This window comes from Helicoverpa armigera, chromosome 31 (genome assembly GCF_030705265.1).
Source record: "Helicoverpa armigera isolate CAAS_96S chromosome 31, ASM3070526v1, whole genome shotgun sequence".
NCBI lineage: Eukaryota > Metazoa > Arthropoda > Insecta > Lepidoptera > Noctuidae > Helicoverpa > Helicoverpa armigera.
The window spans coordinates 2503455-2520601 of record NC_087150.1 but is presented as its reverse complement, the minus strand read 5'-3'; the positions used below and the strand labels follow the sequence as shown (position 1 = coordinate 2520601).

Below are 17147 nucleotides of genomic sequence, written 5' to 3'. Positions count from 1 at the left end.
TCTATCTGTTAAAAAAAACCGCATCAAAATCCGTTGCGTAGTTTTGAAGATTTAAGCGTACAAATGTACATAGGGACAGAAAAAGCGACTTTGTTTTATACTATGTAGTGATGATACATAATACATATATTATAACAGTATATATAATACTAAAATATTACAAATCGGTCCCCACGGTTCCAGCCACGTCTTGGTACAACCACTTTCCTTAACTGCGTAAAAAAGTAGCCTATGACCTTTCTCAGGCTTTAGGTTATTTCCGTACCACACATTTTAATCGGCATATTTATAGTACGTTACAGTATTTTAGGGTACCCAAAGGGTAAAACGGGACCCTATTGTTTTCGCTCCCCTGTGCGTCTGTCCGTCCGTCTGTCACCAGGCTGTATCTTATGAACCGTGATAGTTAGAGAGTTGAAATTTTCACAGATGATGTATTTCTGTTGCTGCTATAACAACAAATACTGAAAACTAGAATTAAATACTTATATCGGGGGGCTCCCATCCAACAAACGTGTTTTTTTTTGCAAATTTTTGCTCGATGGCCATAAATATGTATAAATAGAATATTAGTTTAGATGGTACGGAACCCTACGTGCGCGAGTCCGACTTGCACTTAGCCGGTTTTTTCTTGAAAGTCTCACAAACTTCGCATTGATACCTAATATTAGTAAGGATTCTACCAATAAATTCGCCATTGATGCCAATGATGAAAACGCCTCCAAATAAGATGATCAGTTAGCCAATCGCAATATAACCTCGCGAGCGTTGCGTACTGGTATTCCCAAATTTGGTTATAAGTACTACAACTTTATGTATGTATGTATGTATCCGTTTGTAATATTATGCGTAAGATGCTCTTTCAATCGTGACCTATATTGCCAACCTTTAGTGTATAGTTATCGGCACGAATCTTGAGCTCTGACCCACATCTGCGCAGACGTGATTTATTAGCAAAGAACCAATCCCGAGTGACGGTTATGACGCGATGCATTGTGGGCCAATCACCGCTTTAGCCCGCTCCCGCGCCTCACTTCATACCACAAAAGGGGCCCAATAAATTACTTCTACGCAGATGTAGGTCAGGGCTCAAGATTCGTGCTGATAACTATAAACTCCTAGTTTTGGAAGGCACGTTACTTGGTGGGTCCCGGCTGTCATTTGAACAAGTTTGCCGGTAGTCAGAAGCCAGAAATGTGACAACCAGTTGGATGATGGGGTATCGGGTTGCCCGGGTAACTGGTCAGATAGGCAGTCGCTCCATGCGGCACACTGGTACTCAGCTGCATCCAGATAGACTGGAAGCCGTTACAAAGTCGGAAAGGCTAGGCAGATAATGTCTTCTAATGTTTCAACCGTTTTACCACTAATCCCCGTCTGGGTTTATAATAACTCTAATTTAAAAATTAAATATAGTCATAGTCATCTTAAAAATACAACAACAAGCTAAGATTAATGCACAAGAAATTCGTGCATACCTTGGCGAAATAGTTTTATTTCCGTTTTTATAAACGACTTTGTGACATATAAATTACTCGTTTCTACAAGGTTATGAGCTTTATCCTTATACTTGTAAGATTTTTATAATGAATTCTATTTCTTTTAGAATATATATTTTGGCTAACTAGCTTCCGATCGTAGCTTTGTATGCGTCCAGTGGGAACTCTTCACGAACTTATTTACGGACATCCGAATAAAATATTGCATGATGTATAAATGAAATAAGTAGTGCAGTTATCAATTTTAACTTAGTTTTATTTCAATATCTGTATTGTACAACTTAATATAAACATGACAAAATAACATAAGAATCTTAAACAAACTGTCAAGATTAATAATAAATATATAATTATATATATTTTCAACATAGTATCTTTTCTCGATATATTGACTATCTAACGCTGAAATAATTTTAGAAATCTCACAAAACACCCGAATATTCAATTTATGAAGGATTTTGGAAATAGTTTAAATATGACCTTCATTCTCATAGATCTGTCAAATAAATCATGTTCTTTTTAATATGTTCCAATAAAATTAAAATGAATGCTGTAATAACTGATAGGTAATTAAATCTAATAGCCATTCATTTGCATTTTTTGCCTCCAAAATTACGAGGCATTGCAAAACTTGTTATTGTAAAATGAATCTTATCACCTTTAACTAACGTATTATTTTCTCTTGTTACAGATCACCAAATCGGGTCCACAAACCCAACCCTGGGGCATTCCGAGCATGAAATCACGAACTTTCCTTCAGGCGATTCAAACACCAACGTGTTTTCACCTCAGACTACTATATCTGCCCACCCCCACTCTTTAGACAACCCCCATCCCTCCCACCATGACAACAGACAAGAAAATATGACATCCACCGTGTCAAAGGCTTCATCTAAATCCGACGACGATTTTGACGTGAACGAATACTTCGCAAGATTACACGGAACTAGATATGTGAGCGCTCCTATAAACAGCAATCCGGATCAAAATGCTAATCTATCCGCAACGGAAGATAACTTAGAAGAGATTAATCTGAATGACGATAAAAATGTTGATGTGCAACAAAGTTTGACCGCAGATATAGCTCAGAACTTCTCACAGCTACCGACAGTTTTACCACATGTAGCAAGCGCGGTGTTCAGCTCTTTTTCAAACATGTTGAGTTATAAGAGTCGAGAGCAGACTCCTGATGAGAAGCCACAAGGGTTTCAAGAGGTGCCGTTTCAAAGCCCAGGGTCTGTGGGACCAGGATTCGTTGGACAGGACCTGGCTACGCCAATGATGGCTGAGGAAGTGGTGAAGGAAGTTGCACCGCCGCCCAAAGAACCTCCTGGTTGTGGTGAGTAGAGTTTTGTACTTCTTTTATATTTAGAGTAGCTGTTTCTGTCAGTTTTACCCGCATCCCAGAGGCCGTATCCGGAAAAATATAGCTTATGTTACTCGGGGATAGTCTATCTTTGTGCTAAGTATGAATGTAGATAGATGGATTACCTGAAAGATGACATGAATAGGAAAGGAGTGAGTGCCAGTATGACGAGTGACAGGGGAAAATGGAAGAGGATGACATATTGTGCCGACCCCAAATAAAATTGGGAACAGGATGGAGGAAGAAGAAAGCTTTCCAACAGTGAAGATTTTTAAAATCGATTCTGTGGTTTTGGAGTCTCTGTTGTACCCTACAAACAAAAAAAAATCGTCTTTATCATATTAATGCATATGTAGCAAACCCGCCCGGTATTTTTCGTTCACAAATATAAACAAGTATTACTCATCGATTTAGAAAAATACATTGATGAGATAATCAGTCTTAGGGATTTTACACAATTTTAAACGTTCTGTTGTCCTTCCCCATTAGCTTAGTTACCTCAAGTATTAGAAAGGATAATGTCAAATCAAAGAGGTATTTCTAAGAACAGTTAGTATAACGGTGACTCGCAAAAATCCCAAAAGACATGTTAAGACACCATGTTATCCTTATGGTGATCGCACACCTGTCAAAGACGTCCACGGCGAAGGGATAGAATTTTAGAATTCCTTATACATATTTATAAAATCGTATGAAACCTCCGAATCGATAAAATCGGACATTTCGACACAGTAGTGTGCACGGTATGAAAATTGACATTAAAATATCAACTCAAAGAAAACCTTTTTGCCAAAAATTCTATAAGTAGCTGAAAATAGCCATTAATATTACAAATCCCTAACAGTATAAAATACCCACAGTTTCCTAACCATGGTGTTCTCACGACAGTCACCATGACCCGTAGAGGTCAATGGAAACCATGGGCCGCTCATATTTGTAAGGAGATAAACATTATTGTATTGCACTATGTGAGGAAGATTGTTCGGTGGATTTCTATAACATATCGGACTGTGTTTCGGATGGCACGTTAAACTGTAGGTCCCGGCTGTCATTGAACATCCTTGGCAGTCGTTACGGGTAGCCAGAAGCCAGTAAGTCTGACACCAGTCTCACCAAGGGGTAATTTTGTTGCCCGGGTAACTGGGTTGAGGAGGTCAGATAGGGCAGTCGCTCCTTGTAAAGCACTGGTACTCAGTTACATCCGGTTAGACTGGAAGCCGACCCCAACATAGTTGGGAAAAAGGCTCGGAAGATGAGGATGATGAGTTTTTATATGAAAGCGCAATAGACAGACAGAGTTACTTTCCCATTTATAATATTAGTAAGGATTAAATCACGGTAGATATATTCCTAAGGTACGTGTAAAGTAGCTCATTATATGTAATAACTAATCACTTGACACTTGAAATTATGCCCGGTTTACACTTTGTTAAGTTAACACTGCAGGTGATTAGTGCAGGTGTTTAGTAATCAAGGTGTGAACGGAAGCGTAAAGTGATTAGTGTTAAGTGATACGTGCGATTAGTACTTATTGATTAGTGCGAGTGAATAGAATCAAGGTCTATTTTTGTTGTTAAGTGACTACCCCCTCTCAACTTTTCTACTACCCTCTCTCGCAATTTGCCTGTACTAATCAGTGTGTAAATACGTGTGTGTTAAGTGCGCAGTGTCAAGTTCAAAGCGAAAATGAAGTGGACGGAACAACATACTTTAAAATTCGTACAAGAATACATAAAGTTTGAATGCCTATACAATGTAAAGTGCGCAGAATTTAAAAACAAACAGTTGAGAGATGCGGCCCTATTGAAACTGAGTGAAGCGATGGGAATTCCCGATTTCAAAATTGAGTTCATTTTCTATATCAGATACCACAACAGATACAATTTCCTTAATTATTTGTCTCAATATTAGGCTCTGTTCATCTTCCATTTCTAGAGACACTATGCACAACGCACAGTACCACTATGAGCTTCTTCCTAAACACTGTGTAAACGGAGATGGAAAAGACTACTTAACACTTGAGACTTATCGCGTAAAGTTAACGCTTAACACTTATCACTTCACACTTCGCAAAGTGTAAACCGGCCTTTATAGCGGAAAGGTTGTAGGGGAATGCGCGGTTCCAATGTTTTGTGTCACGAAAGCGGGTGAGCTATGGTTGTGTGTGTATGTATGTACACGTTGTGTTTGTATGTGTAAGATTGGGAGCGCTCAGTAGTGGCCGAGTCGCCAAGTCATACAAAGACAATATGCATGTATATTTACACACAAGTATGGCTCAACCGCCTTCGTGAAATAAAACATACTGACGACAATATATATTACCTTATGTAAAACTAGTTTCCATTCGCGGTTTCGCCCCCATTCCGAATGAACTTCTTCCCGTGCCCGTTTAAATATTAACCTAAATCCTTTCTCAGGCTCCAAACTATCTGTGTGTCAAACATTCAAATGCTACAATAGTTTTGGCGTGACAGTCAAACAGAATTACTTACGCATTTATAATACAAGGCTAAATTGTCGTTTGACGTTTAGTAAATGGATACGCACCATATTCCCGGTTGTGGGCAATTGGCAATAATAGGCAGACAGCTGGGCGCAGTTAGCAAACTGGTCGCACGCACTTACTGCCTAATCACTAGCTTATTTATCTTGCTTCTACTTGTTCCTACTAATGTGGGTGTAAATATTTAAAGCATTTTTGTGGTTCCGTACCTTTTTTATTTTTTTAACGACGTCAAAAATCATCAAATGACCCCTCCCGCTGTGGGTTAGCAGCGGTGAGGGAGTGTCAAACTCTTACTCACTAAAAACCGTCGTGTTCCGTCGTAGAACTTTCATGTACCAGGGCTGCGGTATCTCTTTCGAACAATCCCGCAGCCCCGGCAGGCCTTGGCCCTACTGGGCCCCGCTGGGGTTGCTGACATCTCTTTGACTCTGGTCGCACGCACTTACTGCCTAATCACTAGCTTATTTATCTTGCTTCAGTCTCCTTGTCACTACTAAAGTTAGTATTTATGTAAATATTTAAAGTAGAAGGGCCTTTATCTAAGAGGGTAGAAGGGATCCTGTGATTTAAAAGTTCGCTGTCCGTCTGTCACCAGGCTGTATCTTATGAACCGTGATGGCAAGACATTTGAGATTTTCACAAAAACTGAGAACTAGAATAAAATAATTATTTTTTATATTCCCATACAACAAACGTGATTTTTTGCTCATTTTCTAAATCATGGTACGGAACCCTTCGTGCGCGATTCCGACTCGCACTTGACCGGTTTTTTATTTATCTTGCTTCACTCTCCTTAATGACTTGGACAAGTGTCCGGATAATGGTTAAATGATTTTTTTTTAACAAGCTGTTACCCGCAGTTTCACCCCCGCCCCATGAAAACTACTTCTCGTACCGTAATATAATATAGCCTCTGTCATCCTGAGATAGTGTACCTTCTAAACAGTGAAAGATTTTTTTCAAATCTGTTACGGAGTTATCAGTTAGTTGTTATTTCAGTCGTTACCTGCACGTATTCTCGAAGCAGTGTTTACAGCCGTCCATAGATTTAATTTTCCTAGATAAAAACACCAAGTCACCATTTACCTGATAGACAGAGAAAGTGGATATAATCTATATCAAAGACAACCCGACAGTTAAATCAGTTAATAAGTGGTTCAATAAAAACCAGTGCGACAAGGAACCCATTATAAACCTTAGCGTGAATATATACATTTTTAATACGACTGGTTCCAACGCTTGTCGGAAAACTTGAAGAAAATTGTATATCATGATGATTGATGATAATTTTGTAAACTATGTTAGACAATATTCAAAAATATTTAAAAAGGTCTGTAACTTTGCAAAATCAAAGTTTTTAAGTGAATCAATTAAAAACTCCTCAAATAAAATTAAAACAACCTGGAGAATCATAAATAATGAAACTGGCAAGTCAGTGAACAATAGAAATAACTTGGAAATTAAATTAGATGACAAACTTGTTAGTAATGCGGCTGATGTAGCTAAAGCTTTTAATGAGTTCTTTGCGGATATACCTGTAACCACGACTCGCTCCTTAAATTCATCCTCGACAGACGCTGAACAGCTTATGCGTGCTAGTGTGCCTCAATGTAATTCTTTATTTAGTTTTGAACACGTTACTCCAATTGATGTACTAAATGTTTTTAAAACTCTTAAATTAAAAAATACGGGTGATTTTTGGGATATTTCCATCAAGCTGTTAGGTAATATAATTGACGTTATTGCTCCCTACCTTGCGATTACATTCAACAAGTGCATTGACACTGGTGTTTTTCCTGACCTCATGAAACACAGTAAAGTCATACCTCTATTTAAATCAGGAAATAAGACGGACATTACTAATTTCAGACCTATTTCCATCTTACCTGCGTTTAGTAAAATTTTTGAAAAGTTGATACTCAAGCAGCTGCTACGATATTTCAATGTAAATAGCCTCCTTCATACTGAACAATATGGCTTTACAAAAGGTCGTTCAACCACTGATGCTGGTGTTGCCCTTTTAAAACACATTTATAATGCATGGGAAAATTCTCAAAATGCTATTGGGGTCTTCTGTGACCTTTCCAAAGCTTTTGATTGCGTCCATCACGATACACTTTTACGCAAATTACGCTGTTACGGAGTCCAAAACGGAGCTCTAAACGTAATAGAATCGTATCTCCAACATAGATTGCAATGTGTAGATGTAAATGGTGCTAAATCATCGGGCCTTCCAGTTCAGCTAGGTGTGCCACAAGGCTCAATATTAGGTCCATTCTTATTCTTAGTGTACATTAATGATTTACCTTACCACCTCAAAAATATCTGCGATGTTGTATTATTTGCAGATGACACATCTCTTATCTTCAAAGTTGACAGAAATAGAGAGCAATTTGACGACGTAAACAGTGCACTCTCAACAGTTACGCACTGGTTTACAACAAACAATTTAGTACTAAATGCTAAAAAAACAAAATGCATTAAGTTCACTTTGCCTAATGTAAAAAACCTAGGTCCTAATGTTATCCTAAACAACGAGGTTCTTCAAACCGTTGCATCTACCGTGTTTTTGGGTATAACAGTTGATACAAAACTTCAGTGGGGTTCACATATTTCTAGCCTCGCGGGAAGGCTTAGTTCTGCTGCCTATGCCGTCAGAAAAGTTAGACAGTTCACTGACGTCGACACTGCGCGATTAGTGTATTTCAGCTATTTTCACTGCGTCATGTCCTACGGTATTTTGTTGTGGGGCAAAGCCGCTGATATAGAGAATATATTTATTATACAAAACGTGCTATTCGTGCAATATACAAGTTAGGTACCAGAACTTCCCTCAGAGAGTTGTTTAAAGAAATTGGTATTCTCACTGTAGCATCACAGTTCATCTTTGCCAACATTATGTATATTAGACAGAACCTACATTTATACACCAAAAAAAGTGAAGTCCATAGCATTAATACTAGAAATAAGCATAAACTGTGCGTACCCTATCACCGGCTTCATAAAGTGCATGACACATTTCTGGGTTTAGGTATTCGTTTTTATAATAAGCTTCCTTTGACCTTACAAGAACTGCCGTTTAATAAATTCAAAGAACAAATTAAGGCTGTTCTTATAAAAAAGGCATATTACACCATCAATGACTATTTGAATGATAAAAATAGTTGGTCGCCATGATGAACGCAAGACAGCTATATTAGCTTTATTATTTAGATAATTTAAGTTTCTCCGATTCAATCTCTTGACTCAATGACATTTATTTTATTTATTATTTTTTAAATGTTTTTACATTATTGACAAGATACATTCTTTGTATTAATTTTGTTTTGGATTTTAGTAAATAAAACTACTTAGCGAGAACTGATAATTTAATCTTGATATTGAGTTGTGTAGCAGTGAGTACGTCATGCTCCCTTAGACGGCACTGCTTGCGGTAGCGTCGGCGGTCGGGTTGCCTCCCTCCCTCAAAAATGTGCGAGGGGGGCGATGGCTGATCCTCGCGTTATGCTCGTGAACGGGTGCTGCTTGTGGTGCCAGGTCGTCTTACTGACTACATATTAGTTTTTTTTGTTTTTATTTGTAAACTCTTTTTATTTTACATATGTTCTGGCTGAGCGGTCTAATTTACTAATTTACTAGTTTACAAAAGAATAGCACATGTAGGTGGGCACTCCCTGATATTCTATTAAGTGTAAATAATTGGAGGCTATAATTTTCTGTTCATCAAACATATTCAATGCTTGAGTTAGTTAAGGTATGTAGGGTGAGTGCTAGCTAGCATGTGGTGTATAAATTATTTTTACTGTATTTTCCTCTATGGTAATATACAAATTAAATTGTATACAAATGTACATATCAAACAATGTTTAAGGTTCTTCTAACCTAACAGACAGACATGTGTTGCTGGGGAGTTTGTTGCGCCACTTCTTCTTCCCAGCAAAAACACATAGGAAGTGGTGAAGGGTGGGCGTTTTGGGGGTTGTCTTTTGTAAATTTATTTTTTTGACGTTCGAAAAGTGCTGTTTTGCAGCCAAGTTTGAATAAATGACTTTTGATTTTGATTTTTTGATTGATTTCATTTAGTGCAGTAGTTGTAAAGTAAGTGGCTGAGTAACTGTCGCACGTGTTGATCGATTGTAAGGTTAAGCAAGGCTTGGTAAAGCTAGTCCGTGGATGTGAAGATCTAGCTATGATCAGCAGGAACGCCGAAGTGCCTTCCGAAATATGGTAGGACCGTGTTTCGGAAGACATGTCTAATTGATTGATTCCGATTGTCATTCGAATATCTTTTTGGCGTTACGGGTAGTAGAAGTTGAAAGTGTGACAACCAGTCTTACTTAGAGCTATCGGGTTGGCTGGGTAACTGGGTTGATAAGGTCAAATAGGTAGTCGCTCCATGTGGCACAAAGGTTGATGCATCTGGTAGATTGTGTGAAGGCGACCCTTACATAGTTAGTAAGACGCTAGGTATACATATAAATAAGGTTATACATTCTTAGAAAGAACTCCTCACCAAAAAATTTACAACTCCGTAAAATCTCTTTACTAATAACATTTTTCTTATTGTTTCAGGATCATCGAACTTCAGAATAACAACAAAAAAGAAATACGCTCAAATACCAGGACTAAGCTCTGGACATAACTTCGAAACTTCACAGAAAATTGAACTTAATCCATTAACTAAAAACGCCACAAATTTTTTCGTACCTTCACGTGAAGATAATGTTGTTACAGAACCTTTTAATCCAGCACAAGATAATAATAATACTACAGAAACAAATGCACCCAAAATACAAGAAACATATAATATTTTCAGTCCAGCAGTCGAGAATAAGCTAAGCGAATTTGATCCTAACGTCTTTAATGTTCCAAGTCAAAATGAACCAAAACCGTTTGAAGAGCGTTTACCACCACCGCCGTCTTATGCATCCCATGATCCAACGCCTAGCAATGCAATACCACCTCCTCCGATGTTCTCATCACAGAGAAGCAGCAGTCAGACTGTTAAGTCTGTCTTACCTCCATCTGTGGCCAGACGTATAGGATCGAACAATCCAGTTATTAAACCGAAAGCAGTGCAATCGATAACCACAGAAAATATATTCGTTCCATCATTTGATCCTATGAACTATCCGTCTGCAGCACCGGCACAGGCTATTGGATCTTTTAGTAATACACATTCCTTATCTGCGTTTAGTGCACCAATGTTTGGCACGGAACTGTCAACAGAAAGTCAAGAGCAAGCTAATATTGCGAGCATACCACCTCCGGCACAATTTACACAGCCAGCGCCAACTGAGTTTGCTACTCCGCCCTTGGCTCCACCTCCGAGTGTAATAGCACCGCCAAGCAAAGCACCACCAAGATTACCACCACAAAACTTGGCTTCACCACCGTCTAACATAATGCCACCAAGTGTAGCAGCCCCACCAATGTTTGGCCCAACATTCTCATCGAATCCAACTACGTTTGTACCATCTACCGGATCTGTAGATGGCAAATCAAACGCTAGTGCAGATTATTCTTTACCGCCAATGAGCAATATATTTTCACCAACCACGCAAGCTGCTACTCAACCCATACAGCCGCCAGGACCGATAAAACCGCCGCCGATTGGTTCCACTCAGAATATAGCTCCATCATTTTTCACTCCACCATCAAGCAATGTTGCGTCGTCATTTTATAGCGCAGAAAATGTTGTGGAGCCCCCACAGAAACCATTAATAGAACCTCCAAAGGCCACTGGATCAGTTAACTTTAGAATGAATAAGAAAAGACCACAGTATTACTCCGGGCCAATAGAAGGGGTTGGTTCTATAAGCAACAGTGTCAAGCCTGTTATACCAACCGTAGATTCTGGATCATTCCAAGGTGCTTTATTCACGCCTGAACAGCCTAAAGCCGACCAAAACGTGCCATCTGCTGTGCCGTTTGATTTGAGCAAGCCTGTTGAAAATGTACCTCTGGTACCACAATTTAATGTAGCCAATCCTACGCAAAATGTGCAACCTCCAGCTGCTTTTGATATCACTCAACCAGCTGCTTACTCACTCTATGACAATGATAATGTAAGCTATGTACAACATACCGAAACGCAATATAACACAGCATTCGATTTGAGCCGACCTACCACAGAAAGTTATAACCAACAAGAAGAGCCAAAAGAATCCAAAGGTTTTGGAATAATTGGATCGTTAAAATCGAAACTAAGCAGCATTGATATCAATAAGATTCAACATAGCGTGACTACTTTCTTTGATCCTGCTTACAATAACGCCGCTAAAGATGAAGCTACAGCACAGATGCCACAGCAAAATGCACCTTATTCTACAATGCCATACGAACCACAACCAGCTCAAACAAATCTAGATATGTTCTTACCTTCGCAACAAAATACTCAGACGTACAATTACGATTTCCAACAACATCAGAATGCTGTATACCTAAACAATGAATATTACAAGTATCCGAACTTCCAGAACCAGGGTCAGCCACTTGCAGGACATTGTTCCAATAGTCACCACTATCCGAGCCATTCTTCGCACCCAAAACCGTTCGATACCCCACAAGGTTACCCAGACCCAACTGCTAATGCTCATATGTATACAAACCCAGCATCAAATGTCCAACAACAAGATGCCTTAAAGCCTACCAACCAGCCAGCAACCCAAGAACTTATAACAGCCAAAACATTTAAAGAAACTCAAGATTATAATGCTGAAAGAAAGATGGATGAAAACGTTGCAAGAGCTGGCCCTGAAGTAGCTAGACTTGTTCAAAGTACTACTTCTATTGAAGAGAAGTTTGCTACTAATTTCTTTGATATGGGAGCTTCTGAAGCTCAGAAACCGTTGTTTGTCCCAACTGCTGATATCCCAGCCAGTGTGCCTGATATTCCCAAAGCTGACTTATTCCAAGAAATAAAACATGTACCACAAGATATTAAGCCGGAACCGGTAGCAATGTTCGATCCTAATACAGTAAATCTATTTGGTAAATTGACTATTGATAATAAAGATCCCGAAAAAGACAAAGCGGAAAAACAAAACATAACAACTTACGGTGCACAAAGCATAGATTTATTTGCAAATATAGGATCCAATGAAGACAAGAGTGCAGATTTGACGTCACAATTATTTCCAAATGCACCTGCTGATAAGAATGATGTCCAGAAATCTGAAGATATTATAAAAGTTGATAATTTATTCTCAAGCCCACTTTTTGATAGCAAGGAAAATACTCTAGCAAAGGACAGTCTGTTAAACACTTTGAGCAAAGATGATGTACCTATTCTTGGAGTATCATCAGTACCTTTATTTGGCCTAAGCACTATACTTGCTGACAAAGCTAAAGAATTTAATCAAGCAGAGAAGGCTTCAAGTTTATCTGATAGAAATTCTAGTATGAGCTTCTTTGATCACACTCAGAAGTCTGAAGATTATGGAGCCAAGAACGCCGACCCTCTTAACAGAAACGCCAGTTTCAGTTTCTTTGAAAACCTCCCTAAAACACAGCAAAATGATGACCATGATTATGACAAAAAGACAGAAATTTTATCCGGAAAATCTAGCGCAAGTTTTTTCGAAAATGTAGATGCTAGAGGCCAGGAAATAAAATTTGAAAGTTCTGACAGTAAAAACGACGAGGAAAATGAATATGAAACTGCAAACATTGGCATAGAAACCCAGGATGATAAAGAAAGTGTTTCTGAATTGAGCATTTGTGAGACCTGTAGAGAAGTAAATAAACCTGAGGACAGAGATGATGACCAAGATGTGACCAATCAGCTTATAGAGAATATTACTTCACCTATACAACTATCAAACCCAGTAGAAGCACCTCTGTCTGAAGCTTCTTTAACCGAACCAACAAATACTGAACAAGTAAAACTCGACGCTGGACAATTTGAAGAGATATCACATATAACTGAAGAAACAATTGAAACGATACAAGTGCAATCAGCCACTGAACTACTTGAAGATGTTGACGAAATAAAATCGATGAATTACGGCTGGACCGAAAGCGCTCTAAAACAAGACTACAATTTTAACATCGATCCCAATCCTATTGGTTTTATTGGATGTAATTCCCTCTTTTTCGATAAAGTACCGACAAATGCAGATGAGATTAAGCATCATGAGGATATGTTGGCTAGGCAGCTCAGTGCACCTTCTGCTCCACCCGCTGAAGATGAAGAAGACTCCAAATCAGATGAGGCTGGTATTTTAGACGTACACTCTATAGAACAGGATGCTAATAAAGACTTCCCTATATTCGAAGAGTTCGTTATAGAACCAGAAAATGATGATGACAAAGATTTTAGCGAGAGCTCAGAGAAAGAGTTAGATTCGTTCACAAACAGAGTTGAGAAAGCTAAGAACATGGATTTATCTGAACCTACTGATCACCAGAAAGGTTTATTCTTTGATACGCCATCACAACCGATTAGCATGGTTTCTTACTTTGATACGGGCAACTATGCTGTTGAGACTCACTATAGAAATACAAATACCCGACCAGCACCAACTCTAACTATCCCTCCAGGATTTGAAGAAGATTTTAAGAGGAGAGTAGCACTAGCTAAGCAGAGAGAAGAGAAAATAAGAAAAGAGTTGACAGTAGTACCAGACACTTCAACACAGACAAGGACTACATCAGTAGCTACATATTGCTCGTCTCGGATTGCACCTACTTTCAGCACTGCTCAACCAATAGGGTTCAATGTAGAAGCTAACATAACAAGCCTTGTTGATGATCTGAGCGAACCTTCGCCTGAATTCGAAGCTGCCCCCGGATCAACGCTAACAAAGTCATTTAAAAAGAACAAAGATGATGAGCATAAGAAATTGAAAGATCTACCAACAGACTTTATTGATGATGGAGAAGAAAATCTAGCGGCAAAACTGCCTGAGATACCTGATGTTTTCAGTTTTAAATCGACTAAAAACGAACCTAAAATGCCTGAATTTCCCATAGCCCCCGGTGCAAAGATTGAAGATAAATCAACAAAACTACCTGATTTATCGACCGCTTTTGCTCCTAAATTAGAAGATAAACTCGAACCAACTTTGCCCGCGTTTACTGCTTTTTCAGCCCCTAAAGAAGAAAAAGCATTCACCGCATTTTCGGCTCCTAAAGAAGAAAAAGCATTTACTGCTTTTTCAGCCCCAAAAGAAGAGAAAGCGGAAACAAAGCTACCAGATCCTATTAACTTCTTCTCGGATACAACCGCAAACCCCTCAGAAGGTTTCAGTCGTCTAGCCAGTTATTTCTCATCACCCCCTAAAACGGAACATGCGAAATCTTTTTTTGAATTAAGCCAGAGTCAAAACCACTATAGGCACGCTTCTGCCGAACAGAAAACCAAAATCCACGATTTAATGAAAGATTTAACTTCAGTTCAAAATTTAACTGTAACTAAAGACCAAACTTTGCGTCACGTTAACTATTTCACCGTTGAATATGATGCGGTACTACCCGATTTTAATAAAGGCGACGTTAGCAAAGAAAGAGGTGAATTGGTGGACAGTAATGACGTTTTAGACTTAGGTAGTCTCGTAACCAATTGTAGGTATTGTTCGAAGATAATTGATAATAGTTTTAAAGTGAGGACAGCGGTTAATGAGAAAAGTGATCAAGGCAGTAACAGTCCACCTATGGAGCCTAAAAAAGAAACAGCGAGGGGGTCGGTGACCGTCAATTTTGATGGGTTGGCTATACACGAGGAGTCCAATGAAGAAGTCGCTGGCTTGAATGAGGTACTTGCTTTTTTTAATGTTGATAATTTTAAGTGAAGGCTAAATAGATAGGTTACTATTAGGGAAATGCAACTTCGAATATAATCTACATTCTTTTGACTGAGTTTACCGTTCTAATCACCATTCAAAATGTTGATTATCCAAGGTTCAGGTGTTCATGTGTTTGTAGGTGCTCCATAGCATTGTGTACCAAAAGAGAAATGCCTACATTTATACTGGTGTAACATTTAGATTTCCCCTGAGGTAGTTCTTAATGAATACATAACATAATTATTATCATTTAGTTTTCACTAAACTCCAATCATTACTCCTTGAACATAAGGAAAGTACATATTATAAACAAATATATAGATGAATTGTTTACTACCAGGACTCCTTAGCTATTCCCAGTAGTTCGCCTAGCTTTCGCGGCAAATATTGTGAATTGGCAGTTCTTTCCAAGACACGAATACGAATATTGGCGCCAGAAGCTGCCGAATATTTTAGATACTTCAGTAGACCAGTGTGCGTAACGTCATGGATTCGACACCATATTCTATTGGAGCGCATAAAACGAGCACTTTTTTATATTTTATTTTATTTATTAGGGCAAACAAACAATTACTCAATTACTTGATATAATGAAACAAAATGGTTAAGAGTATACTATACTAGCGACCCACCCCGGCTTCGCACGGGATGTCAATATTTCCCCACAATTTAATGGATGCTATTACACATATAAACCTTCCTCTTAATCTCTCTACCTATTAAAAAAAACCGCATGAAAATCGGTTGCGTAGTTATCAAGATTTAAGCATAAGGATAGAAAAAGCGACTTTATTTTATAATATGTAGTGATGGCGCCGATTCATGACATTACGAACACTGGTCTATATTTTACTTACACACTGAAAACATGACCCTATGTAAACAAAAAACTCCCAATCCTGATGTTCTTACAACCAATACCAACGATATTTCCAAATGTTTTTCAGAACCGAGCAGCAACGGAGTACACGCCAGTGAAACACCACTGGTTCTACCGCGTGGACGTGGAAGACAAGTCTATATGGAGAGGCTTCTCCGTGGCCGACTCCAGGGCACTCGAAACCGCTTATTTGAACCGTGAGTATTTACGAAACTTATGTACTATAGAGCTCGTAGCTAAAAGTCGCTCCTGGGATTAGCCCTATTTTACGAAAATTTCAAAAGTTACACTACGTAGCTGACAGGCGCTCCTGGGGCTTGTCCATGGGCTCATTGGGGCTCATGTCAACATTATATCTCTAGTAAGCATTAATAGATAGATAGAATATTGGGAACCGCCGTTTTGAGCTGCAATGGTTGATCGATTGTTAAGCAACGCCCGACGCGGTGGGTCCGTGGAGTTTCTTCGTGTCCCGGGAGGTACTTTAAATTGGTGGGTCCCAGCTGTCATTTAAAAATCTTGGGCAGTCGTTATGGTTAGACAGTATCTAGATAGTATGGCAACCAGTCTTCAAGGAGCATCTGGTTGCCTAAGTGACAGGGTTTTGAGGAGGTCTGATAGGCAGTCGCTCCAGATATCAGGTAGGTAGTCAGTTCATGTCATCATCATTGAGCCGAGCGGCAACGGAGTACACGCCAGTGAAACACCACTGGTTCTACCGCGTGGACGTGGAAGACAAGTCTATATGGAGAGGATTCTCCGTGGCTGACTCCAGGGCGCTCGAAATTGCTTATTTGAACCGTGAGTATTTACGAGAATTTGAGGACCTCGTGACTAAGTAACAGCTGTACTGTTTGATCGATCAAAAGTTTAAGCAGACAGCGACTGCCTATCTGACCTCCTCAACCCAGGTACCCGAGCATGGTGATACTCAATACTTTATTGCATCCCATAATGTACAAAGCTAATTGGTAAAATTAAAGAGAAGCAATTATGGACCCTTTCTGGCACAGCAAGTTAGTTTTTAGGGTTTTTAGATAAGACTGGTTGTCAGACTTTCTGGCATCTGACTACCCGTAGTGACTGCCAAAGATGTTCAATTGAT

At 39.0% G+C, this 17147-nt stretch overlaps 1 protein-coding gene across 1 annotated transcript in view; it reads left to right on the top strand.

The window, feature by feature from the left end:
• The window catches only part of LOC110382180 (uncharacterized), a 107680-nt gene that overhangs the window by 68333 nt on the left and 22200 nt on the right, over positions 1 to 17147 (top strand). The window contains exons 2-4 of the mRNA XM_064043270.1: positions 2191 to 2838; positions 9947 to 15132; positions 16110 to 16239. Of these exons, the coding sequence (XP_063899340.1) occupies positions 2191 to 2838; positions 9947 to 15132; positions 16110 to 16239 (5964 nt within the window). The remainder of the gene's footprint in view (positions 1 to 2190; positions 2839 to 9946; positions 15133 to 16109; positions 16240 to 17147) is intronic.